Below are 25,288 nucleotides of genomic sequence, written 5' to 3'. Positions count from 1 at the left end.
TGCAATTTTTCAAATTTGTAAGACGTTGAGCACTGCCCTCTATTTCACCTAGGACATTGAAATTTTGGCAGTTGACTATTATTAGCTGCAGTAAAAAATGAGATGGGGCCCAGGAGTGTAGGATAAATTTGAATTGTTTTGGCCACTCTGATATATATAGCGAGAGAGAGACTAATTTCAGACTTTCAACATCATTTTTCCGCCCTTTGTTTTCAAGATACAAGATTGAAATTTTGCACACGTATTATGTACATAACAGCGTATCTTTAGAAAAAAAGAATAAGATCCCTACGTCAACCCAGACCTAGGCCAGAGGGGCAAAATGTTTTGGTTGGATTTTCAAAAATACATCCTTGTTTTTCCCTTATTTTTCGGTTCAGGTGTATGATACAGAGATGTGAGTGATACCGTTGCAAAGGGCTTATTATACTGAAGAAAATGGCGTTTGAACCATGACTCTAGGTTAAATAAGAATGACACAGTACATTTTTGAAGTAGTTTTATTATTTATGTATATACATGTATGAAAAAGTGGGTCACCTTCAGACTTTCAAAAATTTCTCCCGACCTCAGTTTTCGATACAAGAAAGAAATTTTGCACACGTATTATATACATAACAAAATATTTAAAAAAAAATCAGACCCGTATGTGAACTCAGGCTCATTTTTTTCGATTTTTTTTTCGATTTTTTTTTTAATTTTCTTGTTTCTGGTGTATAATACGGATAAGAGAGTGGTACTATTGGAAAGTATGATCTATCAAAAACGAGGTATAAACCATGATCGTACAATAAATAGTAAAGAAGCAGTAGCTGTTTGAGTGAAAGTCTAAAATTTACCTCAAAAAGTGGAAATCCTAAAAGGATTAAGTGTATCTTTTGTTACATATACAATACAGAAACGGCGCTTAACAATAGAAACTCAGTTTCTTTTTTGTCAGAAGTTGCAAGTGTTCAATATGGGTCCTCTCGACACAGCAAACATCTAGTTTGCAGCCAGTTTCTTCCCACACTGAAGCAGAAGTTGGTAAGAATTACATTCTTCAGGCTTTCGGGTCTATTGTGGTCGAATCGACCACATGGGTCATGCTCCTGCTGTACTACGGTCGATTCGACCATACTGCACCAGACAGCCACCATCACTTTGTCTACTAGTAAAATAATAATGAAATCCTTTAGTTTAACGCCCCACGATTATGCCCTTTAGACCAAAAGAGACGAATGATTAATAAATGATTATTGAAAAATTGGTGAAATGAGAATGTTGAATGAAACGGGAGTACCCCGAGAAAACCCACAGATACAATGTTGTCCAGCACAAATTTACTTCGCTGGGGATCGAACCAGGAACCCGACACACCAGAGGTAATCTACCACTGAACCCGATGACCTCCTTTCTACAATTTGAAAATAAATCTACGATACAGTGCAATAGGCAGAGAGTCTTTCTCTATAAATGTATTTGTCAGAATTCAATGGTCAGATGAAATATCACAATGAGAAAGTTGCAAGCTGAACTTGAAAATTCCCTTTTCTCTGTCTACTCTCTGGTAGGAATCCTACGAAATTTTTAATAAGTTACTTTGATTTGAGTATAATTAGTATACGAATTAAGGGTTATTAACAGGGTCTACTTGAGAAGACAATTACCACATATGCAATATATTTATCATTACACTTTCAATATAAACGCATCTCACATTTTGTTTCTTTATTTAAGAGTGCTTCCCTCTTACCCTTCAGAGTCAGTGATGATTTCAAGAGTTTTTCTCAGAGGGGAATTTCAATACATTGATGATTTAAAAAAAAGAGAAAAAGGGAATTATGAAAATACTGGAAATCTACATTAAGCATGATAGGATTGTGGCGCTGGAGGGGAATTTCGTGGCCCCGGGAAAATTCTCCAGGAGCACACGCTGAAATCGTCATTGCTCCCAGTAATTTCGCACTGAGTACGTACGGTACTTCAGTATTAGCCTATATTAACATTTATAACTAATGTACAGGGTGATTTTTTTTTTAAAAAAAAAGCTCATTTTCATTTAGGTCTAGAATTTCTAAATGAAATTCGATTTTCATGCGGTTTGTGGCAAAATGATCAAGTAAGGATGGGAGATTTATGGAACTATGTTTACTGGTTCAAATTCATTCGGGATAATATCGGCCACGCCTTAAGAAAAACAGCAAATATTCGCCAATGTACCTTACAATTTTAATGAGGTGCGGTGCGATGTGGAAATTGGTTCATTAGAAGGCAACCTTGCCAAGGTCAATAAGAAACAGGAAACTGGGCTGTTGTATTGAGAATTGTCCTGTACAGTTCTGTGCTACTGTGTGAGTATTATCAGGACATAGTGAGAATAGTGTACTCTTTGGAGCAACACGAGTTTATCGTTAAAAGTTTTTGGAGAACGGAATCTGTTGTTGCTACGGAAAGGGCATTTAGAAACAAATTTGCCTCACATTTCCCCTCAGACAGGAACATAATGTGGTCGCTAGTGAATAAATTGGAAGAAACAGGATTGCTTCTGAATGAGACAGGGAAGCATCAGACCTGCAGGCGAGTGTTGTGGAGATGTCAATTACCGACTCCTTAGGTCGCCAAAGAGATCTATCCGTCGTTTGTCGTAAGAAACCGGCTATAGCTATTCATCATGTGATTTATGGGTGTTACCACTAACACTTAACGTGTATTCTAATAATACTTAATTTGCATTCTGCAATTTCACTTCAAAAATCCAAAACTTTATTCCAGTTGTTAGTCCATGTTTCCATTTTACATGAATCTTGTAGCTGTCATAATAATAATAATAATAATAATAATAATAATAATAATAATAATAATAATAATAATAATAATAATAATAATAATAATAAAATTGCAACCCGATCTATTTACTGTTTAGATGTTACAACTTCTTGAAAGCAAGAAAGGTATCTCCACACCTGCAGCACTGCACTCTAGTGGACAAACAGTGAACCTCCTCGTTAAAAACGTGTATTTTGGCGCACTTCCCCTCCCTGTCCAAAAGAATCCGTTGTTTTGGAAGCGGCGAAACTGGTTTTTACCTTTATGTCAGCGGGAGGGCGATAGCAGGTAGCAAGCAAGACGTCCCAGAAAGATGCACATGGTTCAACTCCTTGCAAGATGGAAAAAAATGTTGTATATCCCTTTCAAGACTATGTTTACATGGTGAAATATGGTAGAGTTTCAAGATTTTTTTATGATAGCTACAAGAGTCGTGTAACGTGGCAATGCGGTCTCAGGTACACTGGGGAATATTTGCTGTTTTTCTTGAGGTGTGGTCGATATTATCCCGGATGAATTTAAACCAGTAAACATAGTTCCATAAATCCCCCCTTCCCCTGATTATTAGCCACAAACCGCTTGAAAATCGGACTTCACTTATAAATTCTAGATCCAAATGAAATCCGTGAGTTTTAAAAAATATCGCCCTGTATTTACTGTATACAATTACAGCATGAAGTGTGAGTATTCTAAATTTGTAACTGACACTTCTCATTTACAGGCAAATAATGTTATCCCTCCTGTATCCGTTGTTCACATGTTTCACTGTATTACTATTCTTCCACCGCTGCTACTCCCCTCCTAGCTCAACTCACTTGTTTTGCCCTCGCTAAACCTTGAAGCACGTGGAGTTAATGATGTGTTGCAATTTACCGCAAACCCAGGACTGTGACTTGTGGGGGTCAACTCCCCCTCCCCCCAGGGAAGCTTCGCGCCGTTCGAGGAGGACCCACTTTAATACAAAATTTTTTTACTCCATAGACGATATGAACATGAAATTATAAATGAAGGATCAAACAAGTTCACTACATTACATAAACAAACAAACACACAAAAGCTAAATAAAACAAAAATGAGTCGTGCGCCCATTTCAGTAAAAAATGTCTACTATTACGGGCCCTAGAAATAATATTTATGAGTATGGCTTTGAGATTTGTCAATATTGTTCCCTTAATTAATTAATCATGTATGGAACTGGCCCAGGGGCGTAATTAACGGCCCTGCAGACCTTACCGTGCGGGAGGGCTCCGGGGGCCCATAAAAAGTAAGAAAAAGAAGGGGCTCAAGCATTAGAAAAAGAACTTTTTCTATGGGGACAAAATACGCGTATTAATGCTTGTCCCCCCCCCCTCAGCAAAAATCTAAGTTACGGCACTGTGCATACCCCTGAACTTCCCCAATTGTATGATTTTTGCCTATTGTCGTGACGTGGCAATAGCCGTCCTTTCAAGGACGTGAAGTCATCAATCAGCAGCCAACGACAAGCGCGCTGTTTGACGCAATCTTCTGCTTTAGACTCGTGCTGCTACATGATTGGACGACGGTTCATAGAATACCACGACAGTTTTTTAAATCATCAAACGAAGTTTCATCAGTTCTCAGTCCATATTTTAACGTTTTTTGTAAATATTGCAAAAATCAAGGAAACACTTAAATTGACTCAAAAAAAAAAAGATACCATTACCGTAGAAGATTATTACTCATATAATATATATTTCTGGTGGCTAAAACTTCACAAGGGAATTATTGCATCTCTCAAAATCTTTATTATTTCAAATATCCCAAATGATTTACCCCTTAATATCAAGAGATGGGTCAAATTGCATTTGTGTTGTATTGTATTCATTGCGTTGAGTGTACCAAATACGTGTGCAAATTGCATGTTGGTAGAATGTATTTAGGAAAGCATTAACCGGTTAATACATATTATGTTTAACATGCTATTTATATGAAAGATTACGTAAAACAAGTAATAATTGCAATTGTTGTCTTGGAACTATTATTTATGTTCTTCATTAAGAAGCTCTTCGACAGATAAAATGCACAGTTTAATAAACGTTTTCTTGCTGCTGTCTTGAACTTATTCACATCTCTGTTTAGTTCAATAACTAAAAATCATTAAAGAATTTAGTGGATGTCCAGGAAAAAAAAATACGTTTTTAGTCTACAGTTGCGTCCCCTTATGCAGTTCACAAGCGCACGTGAACCATCATATATTGTGCACTGTTTATTGTTCCTGAAGATATTTAATAATGTTTATAATCCATTTTTCCCAGTTTGGTGGGATCGGTTTTTCGGATCACTGTCCTCCATCTGTTCCTATCTTGTGCTACCACACTCCGTTCTTAACACAATCTCCCTACTTCTCTTTTAACTGGCCTCGACCTCGTTTCCTATTCAGTTCTATAGCATCCACTCGGTGAGCTACGTATTCTAAAGGTCTTCTTCTTACGTGCCCAAACCATCTCAGTCTACTTTCTTAGTTTTTCTATTTTTTCTCTCACCTTTACTATTCTCCGGATCACTTCATTCTTAATTTTGTTCTTTCGCGTCACTCTACACATCCACTGTAGCATCTTCATCTCCACAATATGCAGCTTTTGTAGGCCTACCTCTCTCTTTTCCGTCGTCCAACATTTCTCTCCATATAATGTGGCAGATCTCACTACTGTTTTGTAAAAATTTTCCTTTAAGGCGAAGGGTACCCTACGATCACACAATACTTCTGCCACTTCCCTCCATTTTGTCTGCTAATTCTGCTGTTCCTCTTCATCTATTCCTGCATTTTCTTCCAGCATTGATCCTAAGATTAATAAGCTTCCTCTTCATTACTACCTCACCTTCATCCAGTTCTATTCTTCTCGATTATATTTTTTCAGAGCCAGTCATATGCAGCACATAAATAAATAAATAAATAATATTTTAGCAGAATAAAAACATCTAATTAAGATTGGCAACGAATGACATATTTTAACGCCACAAAAATTAGTTTTTCTCGAAAACTACGTACGCGGAGTGAACCTCTGATACGTTATTTTGCTCAGCTTGATGCCAGCTATCAACCGATATATGTATCAGCTTTGAACATTATATTAGTTAAACAAAAATTTTGCTCAGCTTGATGACATCTATTGACAGATATATGTATCAGCTTTGAACATTATATTAGTTTAACAGAAATTTTGCTAAGCTTGATGCCATCCATTGACTGATACATGTATCAGCTTTGAACATTATATTAGTTAAATTTTGCTCAGCTTGATGTCATCTATTGACCGCTACAGTATCAGCTTTGAACATTATGTTAGTTAAACAGAAATTTTGCTCAACTTGATGCCATCTATTGGCTGATATATATGCATATAATGTAGAGGAACTGCATATAATGTTTAAAGCTGATACATATATATATATATATATATATATATATATATATATATATATATATATATATATATATATATATATATATATATATATATATATATATATATATATATACATACATCCGCGTAACAACGTTTCAAATATAGAAGGGGGCAAGTCTTTTTGTTGCGCCCCTCTCTCAACAGCGCCCCCCACTCCCCATCACAGTGTGTAATTTCCACTAATCTTTACAGTATTACTGTTATGTATTTTTTTCGTGTGTGTGGGAAAAAAATTGTAATTTACGAAAACAGCTATATATTTGAAAAATTAAAATATTAGATTTACTTGAAGTAAAGACAGTTTCTTCACCTACCCAATGTATTCATTCAACACAAGAATCGTACATTAATAAAACTAGTAAACCTCATTTGATTTGCGTCGGGATACGTATAAAGTACAGTTTACTATTAATTAATCACTAGTACGACATGATTGTTCCGTATACGTTTTGGCACTAAAGTCACATTCTCACTCTCCAGAACTCATAGACTGAAGACATATCACAACCACAAATTTGCTTTCTAAAGTGATCAACAGATTCTCACAATACACCTATCTGCACACTTTTTTTATTTTACTTTCACACCACATTAATCTTCAAATGTTTCAGTACATAGGTTGAACTTCACTTTGTATTGATATACCGGGCTAGAGAAGCAAAATAACCGGATTTTTGAGACGGTCTTTATTTTCATTTTTTTAAATCGCCTTTTGGAAAGAAAACGAAAATTTTCGCTCGTTTGACACAACTATTAGCATCTCATAAGTCCCATGTTGGTTGTCTAACCATGATATCAAGTTCTTGAAATTTATACGTCTTGAAACGTATTGTTTGGGTTGCCCAAAGTCAAACTGGCAGACAAGAAAAAAGTATCACCGCCATTCCAGAAACACTATTATTTCAGATACTCTTCAGTACCTAATATCAGAGCTGAAAAGACTTCATAATTTTGTTCATATTCCAGAAGAAAATGTTTCACTAATAATATGATTTAGTTTAAGGAACTGGAGCAACAAAGCTTACTGCGGTGGCTCTTACCTTTTATTTTTCTTCAGAATACAGTATTTTTTTTAAAATTAGACTATGATGGGAAAAGAAAGCTGGAACACACTGTTGTTTCTTCACTAAATATGAAATATTAAAAGAAAAATCCAAGCCAAAAAACATGGAAAAGATATTCGTTTCTTTTAAAAGTCTTTTTCGAGACCTTAAACCACTATTTAAAACAGTTATTGTTCCCACCACTAACTTTTCACTAAAACTTTTTTGTCGTTAAACATTATTCGAAGAACTGTACAAACAATTCGTTCCAACTAGAACACCCTATATATTAACCCTTTTGAGATTTCCACTTTTTTAGGTGAATTTTAGACTTTCAGTCAAGCAGCTATTACGTCGAGACTATTTATCGTAGAATCATGGTTCATACCCCGTTTTATTCGGAATGAAACAGTGTTTTCCTAATTTGTAAATTTTACTAATATGTACCTAAAGCAATAAAATTCCTGCCCAAATTGGGGAAAAAAGGATTTTTTTTTTAAAAAAAAAGTCCCCATTTCCTGCGAATTTCTTCCCTCCGGTACACAACATGGACATGCGAATGTTAAAAAAAAAAAAAACTTTGCTTCACTCCAAACAAAACGAGGTATGAACCATGATATTGGGGTAAAGCTTTACTAGAGATTTATAAAGCAAATTCCGAAGGTCGACGCCATGGTTCAGATCTGTACCAAAAGTCCCCAAAGGGTTAATATATTTGCTCTTTTTTTTCTTCTTATGAGTGATCGATTATTCTTGATTGTTGAACTTCTCATATTTATTTTTCTTCAAAATGCAGTAATTAAGTCTCTTTTACTTCTTATAATGGGAAACAAAGGTGGAAAGTGCTTTCTTCATTAAAGTTGAAATATATATATGGTGATCAGAAAAATGGAAACACCTGTAGTTGGCAACACGTCAGATGTATGGGTTGGCAGTGGTGTCGTGGCGCCTGCAGCGCCGGACCGCTGGTAGTGGTGTGTTAGGTCGGTCTCCATACTACGTCAGGCGCAGTGGAACAGAAGTGTCCAGTGGCTGCAGCAGACGGTGGTGGTGTAAAATGGGAGACCTCTCAGATTTTCAAAAAGGGCAAATTGTTGGTGCGCGGTTATGTGGAGTGAGTATGACGGCAGTGGCTACTGTATTAGGTGTGTCGCGTGGGACAGTGTCGAAGGTGATGACGGCCTACACAACACACAGGAAAACCACATCGGGAAAGCGGAACAGTGGGCGGAAAAAAAATCATGAGTGACAGGTCACGCCGGGTATTAAAGCGCATTGTCACGCAGAACCGTCGTGCCACTGCGGAGCAAGTGATGGAGGAACTCAATCAGCACTTCCCCCACCCTGTTTCGACAATTACAGTCCGCCGCGAATTACATAACATGAACTTACGGGGTCGTGTTGCACGGGCCAAACCGCTCATCACGGACCATAACGCTTTCGCACGCCGCAAATGGTACCGCGACCATGCAACTTGGACCGTTGAGGACTGGAAACGTGCGATATGGTTGGATGAGTCATCCTTCACCCTATTCCCAACCACGGGCCGTGTTTATGTGTGGAGAATGCCCAAAGAAGCTTATGATATGGAGCGTTTCCGCCCAACTGTGAAACATGGCGGCGGCTCGGTGATGCTGTGGGCCGCCATACCATGGTTTTCATTGGGACCTGTGGTCACACTTAGCGGACGAATCACTGCCAACGATTATGTCGCAATTTTAGGAGACCACTTGCATCCTATGGTCCGGATGTTGTTCCCGGACAATGACGCCATCTTCCAGGATGATAATGCACCTATTCACACAGCTAGCGTTGTTCCAGCGTGGTTTGAGGAACATCGGGATGAAGTTCAACACTTCCCCTGGCGCGCCCAATCCCCAGATCTCAACATAATTGAACATCTATGGTCCGTCTTGGAAACACGACTCCGCCGACGATTTCCACCTTCATCCTCTCTCACAGAACTGGTCGATGCCCTGCACGAGGAATGGTGTAAAATTCCACTTGCTACCATTCACGATCTCTATGCCTCCATCCCACGTCGCATCAAGGCTGTTCTGAAGGCGAAAGTTGGCCCGACACCTTATTAATCTGGTAAGTTGCAATTTCGTTCAGGTGTTTCCATTTTTTTAATCACCATCTCTCTCTCTCTCTCTCTCTCTCTCTCTCTCTCTCTCTCTCTCTATATATATATATATATATATATATATATATATATATATATATATATATATATATATATATATAAACTTCAAAATTTGACAAGCATAAAGAAACTTTTTTAAAAGCCGTTTCTTGATCCTTTGCATACGTATATCCAACTTTCAATATATTTAACAAGAATGGAATAATATAGTTTCAATTTGATTAAATGTTCAATGTAAAAAATAACGACCCGCTGTGATCCTATAGCTCATTTCGACACAAAAACTGCATATTTCAAAGAGCAGAATTCACACTTTTCGGAAGACAGTTGCATGGTAGGAGCTATTTGTGAATTCTCTACACAGTTCCTTCACGTCCAGTGAGTCAAGCCTGTCTGGGTATGCATTAAGAACTGTAAAATGGTTCAGTCTTGCTTGGGTCATTGTGGATCTCAGATAAGTTTTGAGACGCCGCAACATTGAGAAACTTCTCTCGATTGTTGCAGATGTCGCCGGGATGATAAGCAGGAGACGAAGGAGTTTCAACACTTCAGGAAACAACTCTCTTGTTTGTTTACAGAGTTTTTTGAATTTGTCAAGTAGGTATTTCAGATTTTTTGAAGTAGGAATAGTGGTGAGCAACTGTTGCATTTGTAGTTGTAGTCGGTCCGGATTGACGTGGTATTCTTTTAAAATGTCACTAAAGTCTTGAGAAAAGTTACCCTCCAAAACTACATCCTTTATTGCACGATATTTCTTCAGTTCAGGCTGATGGAATCGACTACATTTTGCAAATGATATTGTCCAAACATTCATAATAGGTTGCGCGTAATTTCTCTTCTGCGGTGTTGAATTGGTAATTTTTCGCGGATGTCTACGAGTGTTCTAGTCTTTTCAGGGTCTGTTTCCTGCGTGGTAGCTGAGGAGATCCTTGTTTGTTCTATCGAAGACCCCCCTATACAAGCAGGGTCAAAAAAAGGAATAATTAATACATCTACAGCCCCCTTGGTGCAATATTACATCCTTGTTTGCTCTATCGAAGGCGCCCCTATACAATCAAGGGAAAAAATGAAATCTTTAAGTTTTACGTCCCACGGTTATGCCGGTTAGGCTAAAGGAGACGGTGATAATGAGAGACGAGTGAAATGGTATAATGAAGAAAGTGGGAAGAAACGGGAGAACCCCGAGAAAACCCACGAGAACAGTCAAGGGAGACAAAAGAAATAATTAATATATCTAAAGCGCCCTTGGTGCAACATTACATCCTTGTTTGTTCTGTCGAAGGCGCCCCTATGCAATCAGGGGCGACAAAAGGAATAATTAATATATCTACAGCGCCCTTGGTGCAATATTACATCTTCTTTGTTCTATCGAAGGCGCCCCTATACAATCAAGAACCAAGAAAGAAATAATTAATATATCTACATCGCCCTTGGCGCAATATTACATCCTTTTTTGTTTTATCGAAGGTGCACCTATACAATCAGGGGCGGCAAAAGGAATAATTAATATGTCTACACGCCCTTGGTGAAATACCGTATTACATCTTTGTTTTGTCGAAGGCGCCCCTATACAATCAGGGGCGACAAAAGGAATAATTAATATATCTACGGCGCCCCTTGGTGCAATGTTATAAACTTATTTGTTCTATCGAAGGCGCCTCTATACAATCAGGGGCGACAAAAGAAATAATTAATATATCTGCGGCGCCCGTGGCGCAATATTACATCCTTTTTTGTTCTATTGAAGACGCCCCTATACAATCAGGGGGACAAAAAGAATAATTAATATATCTACAGCGCCCTTGGTAAAATATTATATCCCCTTTTGTTCTATCGAAGGCGCCCTTACAATCAAGGGCGACAAAAGGAATAATTAATATATCTACAGCGCCCTTTGGTGCAATATTACATCCTTTTTTGTTCTATCGAAGGCGCCCCTATACAATGAGGGGCGACAAAAGGAATAATTAATATATCTACAGCGCCCTTTGGTGCAATATTACAGCCTTCTTTGTTCTATCGAAGGCGCCCCTATACAATCAAGAGCCACAGAAGGAATAATTAATATATCTACAGCGCCCGTGGCGCAATATTACATCTTTTTTTGTTCTATTGAAGACGCTCCTATACAATCAGGGGCGGCAAAAGGAATAATTAATAGCACCCTTGGTGCAATATTACATCCTTTTTTGTTCTATCGAAGACGCCCCTATACAATGAGGGCGACAAAAAGAATAATTAATATATCTACAGCGCCCTTGGTGCAATATTATATCCTTGGATGTTCTATCGAAGGCGCCCTTACAATCAAGGGCGACAAAAGGAATAATTAATATATCTACGGCGCCCTTTGGTGCAATATTATAAACTTGTTTGTTCTATCGAACGTGCCCCTATACAATCAGGGGCGACAAAAGGAATAATTAATATATCTACAGCGCCCTTGGTGCAATATTACATCCTTCTTTGTTCTATCGAAGGCGCCCCTGTACAATCAAGGGCGACAAAAGGAATAATTAATATATCTACGGCGCCCTTTGGTGCAATATTATAAACTTGTTTGTTCTATCGAAGGCGCCCCTATACAATCAGGGGCGAAAAAAGGAATAATTAATATATTTACAGCGCCCCTTGGTGCAATATTATTTCTTTTTTATTCTATCGAAGGACCACTATACAATCAGGGGCGACGATAGCAATAATTAATATATTTACAATGCTCCGTCATTATAACATTATTTTCTTTTTTATTCTATTGAAGCGTTAAATTGCCCGTGCATAATGAGGGACAAGAAAGGATTAAGAAAAAGTTTATATCGCTGCTTGACTGTCATATAGATATTTTTTATTTTTTATTTTACTGGATCAAAGTTGCCCTAGACAATCATCACAAAAGGAACACAAAAAGTGTCCATTAGTTATAATAATAAAAAGCACTGCACTTTATATTTTGTCGAAGATTTGGCAGTGCATACAAAACACTGCTTTTGTACGTAGACTTTTCATTCTTCAATCGGCTTTAAAAAGGCAAAGTAATCATTAGGCGTCTTCGGCGCCCCCAATAACTTTTACCAGAACTTTGGGAGGGGCAATGCCCCCTTGCCCCCCGTCTTGTTACGCCACTGTATATATATATATATATATATATATATATATATATATATATATATATGTATCAGCTTTAAACATTATATTAGATAAACAGAAATTTTGCTCAGCTTGATATATTGACTGATATATGTATCAGCTTTGAACATTATATTAGTTAAACAGAAATTTTGCTCAGGTTGATGCCATCTATTGACTGATATATGTATCAGCTTTGAACATTGTATTAGTTAAACAGAAATTTTGCTCAGCTTAATGTCATCTATTGACTGATACATGCATGTATCAGCTTTGAACATTATTTGAATTAAATAGAAATTAAGGTTTAAGAGTAAACGATAATTCTGAACGATATTTCATTAACCATACTGTCTACTGTTATCTTACTGAAGTCATAATGAAGAGCTTAACCATGGTATATCACAGCATAAGTTAGATTTTAATACATGGCGCGGCTCTTGTACAGCATCAATTTTTAGATTTACAAATAAATTAGTTTTTCTTGATTGTCTCAAAAATCCTACGCATGTGCTTTTATCCTCACGCTCACTCATATCATTTGGTTCATCCAAATGGGATCTATTGGTATATGTCGCATGTCTGGACATTGCGTGTGTGTGTGTGTGTGTGTTAAATGCTAATAATGTTGTAGAATTTAACATTTTATAGTTGGTATGTTTTTTGACATCTGCATTCACTACCGGTATGCCACATCGGCTCATACAAGCCAAATTTGGCCACTGCCACTTACACAAGATTGCGAATTCGGCATTAAAAAGGAAGAAACTATTTTTTTAAGTTTTCATTTTCCTTGTACGACATTGTTTTTTTTTTTTTTTTTTTTTTTTTTTAATGTATTAATAGCTGAACCTGCGTTCTCTACACAGCGCATCATTTACATATGAGCATAAATTTCCTTGTCATTTCTCACAACATATGTACATGCCCCTTTACAGACACAAGTGAAGGACATCTTGATAAAAATCGGCAAGGGGTACCATAAAGGAGAGATTTTTTCGATTATTTTTTCAATATCTCGCACGTTTGCAAGACTTGAGCCTACTTCCGGTTGGAATTTCTAATTCATGTATGATCAGTGTTTTCAATCTTCTTGCATGCAGTATGTACCAGATAACCAAGAAAGTTCGTGCGGTTTCAGTACAAAAAAGAAGTTCCAAAAAATGCGTTTACCTTATGTTTATTCCGCAAAATATCCACCATCCGCTTCTACAACCTTCTTCCATCGTTTTACAAGCCTGTAGATGCCATTTTTGAAGAAATCTTTGTGTTGGGACAAAAAAACTGCGTCACCGCGTTTTCAACCTCTTCTTGAGTTTTGAATTGTCAATGCCGGGTATGGTTATCCATAGAAAAAGAAAGATAGTAGTCTGATAGAGCAATGCCTGGTGAATACGCTGGATGTGGCAGAAGTTACCAGCCGAGAGAAAAAATCACCTCCAGGGTCATCTTTGCTGTATGAGGTCTAGCGTTGTCTCGGTGGACAAAAACACCCTATTCACTAAGTGCAGTTTTTTTTTTGTTTGTTTTTTTGCAAGCTGTTCGTCTACTCTTTGCAATTGTGCTGAGTACAACTCTTTAGTTATGGCTTTACCACTTTTCAAGAACTCAAAATGCACAATCCTAGCAGCAGTCCACCATACATACAGCATCACCTTCCGTCGATGAAGAGGAGGTTTTGCACTTAAAGGCATAGAGTCATTTGACGATAGCCAATGGTACGAGCGTTTTTTACCCACTTTTCATCACACGTCAAAATGCGGTCAAAAATTGGACAGTTGTTGTTCCTAGTCAGCAAGGAAGAGCACATGTTCAGTTGTTGAAGACGGTTCGGAGCAGTCAGCACGTGAGGGACCCATTTACTAAGTTTCCACGATTTTCAAAGCTCATGCAAGTGCACACGAATGGTTTCATCCTTACCCCAAATCGTTGAGCGAGTTCTTGACACATTTGACTTGAATTCTCTTCAATTGCTGCTTCGGGTTGGTCCAAATCGAGAAATTTTGGTCTGCCCGATCGAGGTTTGTCTTGAAGTGTCTCATCGCCGGTCGGAAGGGTCTGAAACTACTTTTGAGGTATCGTTCACTAATTGCACCTTCTCCAAACGCTGCACATATTTTTCTTGCTGCTTCCGCACCTTTTGTGCCCAACTTGAATTCATACAGTAAACATGCCTTGATTACTGCGTTCGACACAGACATGGTTCACTGCGAATACTTGACTCGAACTGTCGAATGCGACCTGTTATCTACGTTAGCCGACGTGCCGATGACTCAGCTTTTAGAAACTGTCATATGCAGGTACCTCTGGTGGCAGAAATGATTACTACCCCACGAAAAATAGCGGCAGGTGTAAAAACCGCACGAACTTTCTTAGTTGCCTGGTAATAAGAAATACATTACACACACAATATGTTATAATTTCAGTGATTATATGGTATTCATTGGACAAACCACTCCAAAGAATAATGATTCATCTTTGACTGAAGAAATGGTTACCCTTCATTTTTTATTATCATTTGGTCATGAAACAAACGCCGGGGAGATATACTAACCCTATATACAAATGTGCGGTGTTGCGATGTATAACTTGTAGAATATGGTGATTTACTTTTAAAAATTTCAATACTTCCAGTGTACCCCTAAAAATGTAATAAAGAAATAACGGCCATTTTTAATATTCAATTAGAACTGAACAATCTACACAAAATTTGCAATCGATTAGTGAAAACGGCATCTTTGTAGAGCTTGTGGTTTCCAAGATATCATTATCAAAAGTATTGGCCAGATGGCCACAAACATATAAACTTTTCTGAACCAAAAATATATACAAACCCAGCATTTTAATATGTAGATTGAATTTTGATTTAATATTAAATTTTCTTGACATATACAGTTTATTTAGTTGAAATACAAATATGTTGATAATTTGTTCGCTGTATATTACCATGTTTTTTTAATTATATTTTTTTCTAGAACAGTACAAAATGCGTAAGTTCAAGCACACGATTGGCTCACGCGAGACACGTTCACCAAGAAGTGTGTAGCATTCTTCTGGCAGCATACGAATCTCTACAATCACGGCTGTACGAGTACATGAAGCTCCTACCGTCATGGCAGCAACTCAAAATAGAGACAGCTGATTGTTTTCAACGTTTTAACAATCTCAGTGACCTCGCAAAGGTTAGTAACATTGCGTATCTCATTCTTATGTTTTAATTATGATTTTGTTGAAAAACTTTTCTTATATGTTTGGTTATGGTTAAATATAAAATATATAAAAGTATTGTGATTGATAAATTTTAGATGATTTGTATTTCCCTTAGTGAAGTTTGCAGACGAAAGAGTCATATTTTAAGATGGAGTCGAATTATTTTTTTGCGTAACAATAATACAAAGAACATATTTTAAAAGGTTACAATAGCAATGGCGACTCTTAAGGGAAGTGACATCGATGTTACAATGTTATAGCTACATACTAAGGAAAGAAAACTTGCCAATGTCTCAATTCTTGTATATATATAATATCATTTACTTCAAATATTGTAAATTTTTTGATCGAACTTACAGATTTACTTTACGTTTCAAAGTGTTCGGCTAACGAAGCGTTAGCCTGGAGCCCCAATTTCATCTCCCCATGAATTTGCCCGAACTTGAGTGCAAGCGATAGATTCCCATGTGTAGAACACGCCTGTGAAGGAACCAGAGTGATCAGATGCATCGTTCCCTCGATATCGCGTTCCAAAGATGTGGAATGCACGAGATGTTGCCAGTATCGCGGTGCAGCTGCGAGATCGCCTCTTCTCGCCCCGAGAGTATTTGTATAAAGAGTAAAGCTAACACGTTATAGTGGCCACAGACATAACTCCATATCGTATTAAAATGGTTGATCAAGCTCATTGTTTGGCGTTCAAATTGATTTCAGTGACTTCGACATTGCGGAGCCCTTTCTGGTTAAGGCAAAAATGAAATCGAGATATCGGAATCGAACCGAGCACTACATATTTGTGCTGTCGGACAAGACGAAGGCAGATAGAGCGGCAATCATTGCCTACTATTGTATGTGCGAGTCTGGAGCACGTACAGTAGGATGTTGTTCACAGGTGGCCACCATTATTTGGTACCTCTCTTACGACTACAACCATGAGTTTGTTGTGTTCGGTCATCGACTGACCAACGTTTCTCTTTACATTGAAAATACTTCCAATGATGAGGATGTTTCTGATTGAGTTTCATAAACTAAAGTACTACGTCGATCGTAATGCTGACGCCATCTCGTGGCATCCCACACCTTTGGAATGTGATATCTCAGGAACGGTGCATCTGACTACTCTGGTTCCTTCACAGACGTGTTCTACGTATCGGAAGCTATCGATTCCAATCACGTTCGGGCAGATTCATGGTGAGATGAAATTGGGGCTAAACTTGGCCGCACTCTTTTGAATGAACTCCTATGCTATTATTATTATTATTATTATTATTATTATTATTATTATTATTATTATTATTATTATTATTATTATTATTATTATTATTATTGAAAACATTTGAGGAACTGTTATGAATTTCATTTCCATTTTGTTTTCCACTTATAGCTAAAAAACGACTACATTCGTAATCACCAAATTTTGCACACTAATAGTGGTAATTCATTACAAGGATATCAGTGATCGATTATGTGTGGGGAACGATCGCCGGAAAAACTGTACCATAAAGTTACATTGCCACGGCGTGTTTCACGCGCATTTGTTTACATGTTTTTGAGCATTTAAGACTATTGATTGTAGCTAAATTCTGTCATAGTTGGTTTTTGTAAGTCTGTAAAATGCAAGATATTTGCCACTTGAAAGACATTTCCAATTTTAAAAATACGGTATATTTAAGTTGTATATAAGTTATATATATATATATATATATATATATATATATATATATATATATATATATATATATATATATATATATATATATATATATATATATATAACTTAATACTGTGATTCCTGTTTTATTTCAGCTATAATTTTGTTAGACAATAAGCACTTCTAACTTCTTCGGGCCGATTCTTCAAAACGATTTTTTTTTACACACTACTTTATTCTATTCTGTTTTATTTCTTCTTGATTTAACTATAAAACATGCTGATTTTGTGAACCACTAACATTGCTAATATAATTTAAGATAGATTTAGAAAAAATACATATTTACACTATAATTTCTACATTAAGGACCTTCTTTTTTTTCGCTAACCTGTTGCCAATCAACTTTCGATTGAGAATATACAGGGTGTACCATTTGTACTGTCCAACTGCGATAACGAAGAAACCAAAAGAGAGAGAAAGGCGAAACTTTGCACGAAGCAACTATAGGAAACGGGAAATGTTTGCATGTATTATACAGAAACACCGAACAAATATTGTTGCCAAAACAGTATAAAGTGGTATGGTAAGCGAATACTTAAAATATCACATTTATTATTCAGTGTTGCAAACTAAGGATGTTATAGTATCACAAACATTCAAAGTTTGGAAGCCTCTAACACATATATTGCACAACGAAGATGCACAGAACAATGCACATCGAAAGTACCGTAGCGTTGAATACCATGGTCATTGTATGATTTGTTTCGAATGAATAGGAACGAAGTTATCAGGCCTTGAAAATTTGATTTTTTAAAAAAGGCTTTATTTCGAAAAAAAAATGCTTAGATAAGTATCATATCTAGTTACTTGTGTGATTTGTATTGGATGTGTAAATTATTTTGCTGTTTACAGCACTTTGATATCTCAAACCATTCCGGATATATGATAAATATTGCTGAAGTTTTCAACCTGTATATCTTGATAAAAATGTAGTGTCAGAGAATTGTGTCTCAACATTACAAGATTTTCGTATCTAATAAGAGAATGTGAGGCAATGATGTGTGGCGAATAGTAATGACTGTGTGCTATTCAATCAAAAAGAGCAGTGCCGTCAAGTAGATGAGGAAAGTGGAAGCACAATAACAATATGTTTTGGAAAGTCGAGCAACTTTCGTGGATCAAGATTGAAGTAGCACGTGCGTGCAGTGCACGACAAGGTTTTCAGGGTCTTCGTGACGATCTTTGAGTCAGAATGAAGGAATCACTTTACGCAGGAAGCATTACGATACAAAGGAAGCCGTCATCCGTACCATACGGCGATCCGTGCGGGACATCGACAAAGATTGAGGGCCTGACGGTGTACGACGACTCCCACACATGTGGCAGAAGGTGATAGAGATGAAAGGCAACTACATTGAACGAATGTAGCATGTGTTCTTCTGTGCATAAAGCTAGGTACGAATTATAACAATGTTGCCATTACATTTTATCCAGCACTTACTTAAATTATACATGTGCTGATAATCATAAATGTGTAATAAATTATGTAAATTGTATATTTAATATAGAGCTCCCAATGGGAAGGTTCTAGATTACTGGTCCCCCATGTAGGTTAATAGCTGGTTTGGTTTCTTTCTGCGTTAAAGTTTATGTATACTTAATTCACACAGTATTGCCGAGCGAGCGTTAGCAAGTGAAGTCGAATTAGAGCTCCGCAGGGCATACTGTTTTCTGTGATTACAGCTCAATGGGAAAGGGGACCAGTAATCTAGAACCTTGCTGCTGCGATTTTAGCAGCTGTTAGGAAATATGTTCCTACAAATGCTAAAAATAGAAAATTTTACTTAAAATAAAAATCAATATTTATTGTTCTTTCGCAACTGCAAATCTTACTTATTATAAACCTGTCAACTTATAATTCAGAAGATATGTTCGTCTTTGTACACATAAGAATCCTATTGCTGTTACTAGTAAAAACTAATTTTCATAATTGAAAACACAATGAAAAATTCTTACGAAATAACTACCAAAATGCAAAAGAAAATGTTTAGCTAAATACATAAATAAAACTGTGTAGTAATTAGATTAATCTTTACTTACAGCAAATTATATATGGACATTTTAAAAAAAAAGAAAATTGGCAATGAACTTTTAGTGACTTCTAATCTGAATTAAATCATAATTTTCTTAATAGTTGTCATTGTAATCAGTTTTCCATAGATATGGAATTCTCAAATTTTAAATAAAATACCTTTTACGTTTTCATACAAAGTTGTGCTTAGTGTTTATAGAAATAGTTTCTGAAATATTAAATTATTATCTTCGGTGCATACGATGTTAATATACATATCAAATCAAAAATGCGGTAATAGCTTTTCGTGCTTTCTACACATATTATAACATACATCACTGCTTAACTCTAATATTAGCCCATACATAAATAGAAATTTCTTATAACCACAAGCTAACCATCGTGTCTGGGTCACTAAGCATGCATCTGTACCAGAATCAAAATAAGAAAATAATCAAATCTAAATATTTATGGGAATTATTTTTGTAAACACCAGCAAAGAACAATTCGAAGTAAAAGTATCCATTGATGTTTATCTGTTATGAAGATATGTATAATAAAAGTATTATTCTACGGAATAAAACTGCTTTGAAGAATTTTGTTATTTTATAAATTCGAGGTCATTGAATTAAAAAAACAAAATTACATTTTTATTCACCAAGACTTCTCCATTCTGCCAAAATATTAATAATTTATACTACGGAAGGTATAACGTTGTCTTCCCGCGAAAAGTTGTAGTGACGTTTATAGCGAGTGACCAGCTTGGTTACTCGTCGCTCGCTGAGCGCAGTAGACGAAGTTTTCAACCTGTATATCTTGATAAAAATGTAGTGTCAGAGAATTGTGTCTCAACATTACAAGATTTTCGTATCTAATAAGAGAATGTGAGGCAATGATGTGTGGCGAATAGTAATGACTGTGTGCTATTCAATCAAAAAGAGCAGTGCCGTCAAGTAGATGAGGAAAGTGGAAGCACAATAACAATATGTTTTGGAAAGTCGAGCAACTTTCGTGGATCAAGATTGAAGTAGCACGTGCGTGCAGTGCACGACAAGGTTTTCAGGGTCTTCGTGACGATCTTTGAGTCAGAATGAAGGAATCACTTTACGCAGGAAGCATTACGATACAAAGGAAGCCGTCATCCGTACCATACGGCGATCCGTGCGGGACATCGACAAAGATTGAGGGCCTGACGGTGTACGACGACTCCCACACATGTGGCAGAAGGTGATAGAGATGAAAGGCAACTACATTGAACGAATGTAGCATGTGTTCTTCTGTGCATAAAGCTAGGTACGAATTATAACAATGTTGCCATTACATTTTATCCAGCACTTACTTAAATTATACATGTGCTGATAATCATAAATGTGTAATAAATTATGTAAATTGTATATTTAATATAGAGCTCCCAATGGGAAGGTTCTAGATTACTGGTCCCCCATGTAGGTTAATAGCTGGTTTGGTTTCTTTCTGCGTTAAAGTTTATGTATACTTAATTCACACAGTATTGCCGAGCGAGCGTTAGCAAGTGAAGTCGAATTAGAGCTCCGCAGGGCATACTGTTTTCTGTGATTACAGCTCAATGGGAAAGGGGACCAGTAATCTAGAACCTTGCTGCTGCGATTTTAGCAGCTGTTAGGAAATATGTTCCTACAAATGCTAAAAATAGAAAATTTTACTTAAAATAAAAATCAATATTTATTGTTCTTTCGCAACTGCAAATCTTACTTATTATAAACCTGTCAACTTATAATTCAGAAGATATGTTCGTCTTTGTACACATAAGAATCCTATTGCTGTTACTAGTAAAAACTAATTTTCATAATTGAAAACACAATGAAAAATTCTTACGAAATAACTACCAAAATGCAAAAGAAAATGTTTAGCTAAATACATAAATAAAACTGTGTAGTAATTAGATTAATCTTTACTTACAGCAAATTATATATGGACATTTTAAAAAAAAAGAAAATTGGCAATGAACTTTTAGTGACTTCTAATCTGAATTAAATCATAATTTTCTTAATAGTTGTCATTGTAATCAGTTTTCCATAGATATGGAATTCTCAAATTTTAAATAAAATACCTTTTACGTTTTCATACAAAGTTGTGCTTAGTGTTTATAGAAATAGTTTCTGAAATATTAAATTATTATCTTCGGTGCATACGATGTTAATATACATATCAAATCAAAAATGCGGTAATAGCTTTTCGTGCTTTCTACACATATTATAACATACATCACTGCTTAACTCTAATATTAGCCCATACATAAATAGAAATTTCTTATAACCACAAGCTAACCATCGTGTCTGGGTCACTAAGCATGCATCTGTACCAGAATCAAAATAAGAAAATAATCAAATCTAAATATTTATGGGAATTATTTTTGTAAACACCAGCAAAGAACAATTCGAAGTAAAAGTATCCATTGATGTTTATCTGTTATGAAGATATGTATAATAAAAGTATTATTCTACGGAATAAAACTGCTTTGAAGAATTTTGTTATTTTATAAATTCGAGGTCATTGAATTAAAAAAACAAAATTACATTTTTATTCACCAAGACTTCTCCATTCTGCCAAAATATTAATAATTTATACTACGGAAGGTATAACGTTGTCTTCCCGCGAAAAGTTGTAGTGACGTTTATAGCGAGTGACCAGCTTGGTTACTCGTCGCTCGCTGAGCGCAGTAGACGGTTGGTAGTGATTGGCTACCCTCTTGCCACACCCTCAGTGACGAGCAAGTCCAAGCGCGGGAAACCAACGACGTTATACATTCTGGACTTTAGATATGTAGTAAAATATTGTGCAATGCTCGGAAATACAGCCATTTTACTCTGTGGAAGGAGGAACTAAAATGAAACTAGTCTCTAATCATGTTCGTTGCCTTTACCATGACCTTAAAATTCAATTTCTGCCTTGTAAAAGTAATTTGAATTGCACTATCAAAACCTACAAAACATTATATATATAGTTTTACCTTAATTTTGAAAAAAAACTCTCAACCAAAAATCTATTTCAGCTTACGCTACTGCCCAAGATTTACTAATCAGCTAATAGATGAAACAAGTTAAGTCACTGATGAAACAATATCTTATCTGCTTCCAATAATTTAGAGGTACTTTTGTACTTGAATTGTTTTGTTTATTGGATTTTCTTCCACAATTTCGGTTGAATGCTTCCTTGGACTTTACTAATTAAACTTCAGGTATATAATGTACCTTACTTCTGCTAGAATTAGTAAAATTAAAAAATGCCTCATGGATGAAAATTACGTACGACTGATTTCCATTTAAAATCACCAAGTACCTAGTCTCAACTCTAGACGTTCAGCAAATCAGGGGTTCACATAGAGGTTTCAGCTGCTCTTCCCGCTGAAACTGTGGAGACTGTGGCGCCGCCACTCAAGGAAGTTGGGTACTACGAATTACTAAAAGCAAGAACGAATCAAACCATTCAGAGCGCGTGAGTCTGGTAGAATTAGCCAATGATACACTTAGCTACTGCCAGGAGCAGACGATGCAGTTAGTTACAACTCAAGCCGGTAGTGTCGCAGAGTCACTTTTGTTGCATTGTGGGAACGATTTTAATTTCCATTAGGAATATAGGGAGTGGTTCATCAGAGTAATCGGTGTTCACATGCATGTTTCTATTTCAACGTTACAATACAATAATGGGAAAATAAACATATACAAGACTATGAATATAATCCGCCTATTTTTAATAATCGTCGAAGTTTTTGAATGAATAGTCTTGAAAATATTATCATAATTAACAAAATCGAATAATTAGAACACGACAATATTAAAATAATATACATTCACAGAATTTAGAAGAATTTTCCTAAATATATGCACTTCGGATAGCAAATGTGATCATTACGATCACTACGCCCACATGTAAGCTAGTTAAATAAGACATTACTACCTAATTGACATAAACGAAGACTCGGAAACATTAAATAAATATTATTAATATACAAAATTGAACAAAATATGATAATATTATTAAAAAATTAACAACTGTAGGAAAAATTAAAAATGTGATTCCTACACCGTGTGTATATTTTGATTTTCTATAAACGAACAAGTTAAAAAGAGGTAATTACGACAAGAATGCAGAAGCATAGGCGGTGCTACAGTGGGTGCAGTGGATGCAGCTGCAACCACATTAACTTTGATTTTCAGATTTCCTACAATAACCCTTTTTATTTTGTATGTTTCTTGTTTCCTATGTTTAGATATATTTGAGTGACTTCTTAAGTCTCTCATAAACATACTTGCTATCATACAGTTTTTTCTAGTTTTTTTTTTTGTTTGTTTTTTGTTTGTTTGTTTTAAGTAAAAGTTATTTTGAAATCTTAAGGCTCAATAGTACAGAGCGTTCTACAATGTGTTGTTCCTTCCTAGCCTGCACCCACATTACCAAAACTCTGGCGCCGCCTATGTGCAGAAGTGTTATCATGCTGAGGGATAAATGGAAGGTCCATATTGTGTACTTATTTTCAAGCTTCAACCAATGTAACACAATTTTCATTCCTCATTGTTACATAATCTGGTGTCAAGAATGTGAATGTTTGGTACTATTAGAAGTCAGAGTTCCATTATACTGAAGGAAATTGTAATTTATGTTATTAGAAATCAAAATGTCTTTATACAGAAGGAAATAGCCACTTATGCTATTAGACGTCATGGTGATTTTATACTGAGGGAAACAGACACTAATGCTGTTAGAAGTCAGAGTGCCTTTATACTTCATACTGAAGGAAACACTTATGCTATTAAAGAGCGCTTTTTATACTTTATACTGAAGGAAATAATGACTTGGAAGTTACAGTACCTTTATAGTGAAGGGAATAATTTTATAATATTAGAAGTCAGAGTAGCTTTATACTGAAGGAGATTCTTGTATTCATAGCCGTGCTTGATGTTTCAAGCGTTCGTACTAATTAATTAGTTACAATTTTATGTACAGGATGACCCAAAAGTCCCATTATCCTTGTGTTAATGCAACGAATATGAATATTGATGGAACTAAAAGTCACCATAGTATGATAACAGAACATATATATATTAAACATGCTCCATGGTTCTGGATAATCATAATAACATTTAAAACAGTTCTGACCAGAACAAAATGAATTATATTAATAACTAACTATACGTACAGTTTCAAGGACTTAACGTCCTCTTCATCAGACATTTAGAAAAGACAGATGACAGCCAATCTTATACATATATTTAAATTTATATATAAAAACAACAATATAAGTGAATATGCTAACTAACGGCTGAGGAAGATATAAGATTGGCTGTCATCTGTCTTTTCTAAATGTCTGATGAAGAGGACGTTAGGTCCTTGAAACTGCACGTATAGTTATTAATATAATTCATTTTGTTCTGGTCAGAACTGTATTTTAAATTATATATACACCCTATATATATATATATATATATATATATATATATATATATATATATATATATATATAGATAGATAGATAGATAGATAGATAGATAGATAGATATATATAGATAGATAGATAGATAGATAGATAGATAGATAGATAGATAGATAGATAGATAGATAGATAGATAGATAGATAGATAGATAGATAGATAGATAGATAGATAGATAGATAGATAGGGTGTTTCAAAACAATACCGACAACGTTTGAGAAGTGACTCCTGACACCAAGGTAAGATAAAAAGTATAGACCAGCCTGGGTGCACAAAAGCTTCCTTTCGGAGTTAAAGGCTGCCAAAAGCATGAAAAAATGAAATTTAAAGGTCCATA

The 25,288-nt window shown here is 35.9% G+C and overlaps 1 protein-coding gene across 4 annotated transcripts in view; it reads left to right on the top strand.

Annotated features, from left to right (window-relative positions):
- The window catches only part of LOC145675782 (protein FAM135A), an 817,324-nt gene that overhangs the window by 730,259 nt on the left and 61,777 nt on the right, over positions 1 to 25,288 (top strand). For all 4 annotated transcript variants that reach the window (XM_081746478.1, XM_081746479.1, XM_081746480.1 and 1 more), the window contains one exon: positions 15,527 to 15,733. In XM_081746478.1, the coding sequence (XP_081602604.1) occupies positions 15,527 to 15,733 (207 nt within the window). The remainder of the gene's footprint in view (positions 1 to 15,526; positions 15,734 to 25,288) is intronic.

This window comes from Thermobia domestica, chromosome 18 (assembly GCF_964235325.1).
Source record: "Thermobia domestica chromosome 18, izTheDome1.hap1.1, whole genome shotgun sequence".
Taxonomy (NCBI): domain Eukaryota; kingdom Metazoa; phylum Arthropoda; class Insecta; order Zygentoma; family Lepismatidae; genus Thermobia; species Thermobia domestica.
This window is presented reverse-complemented; position numbering and strand designations above follow the sequence as displayed.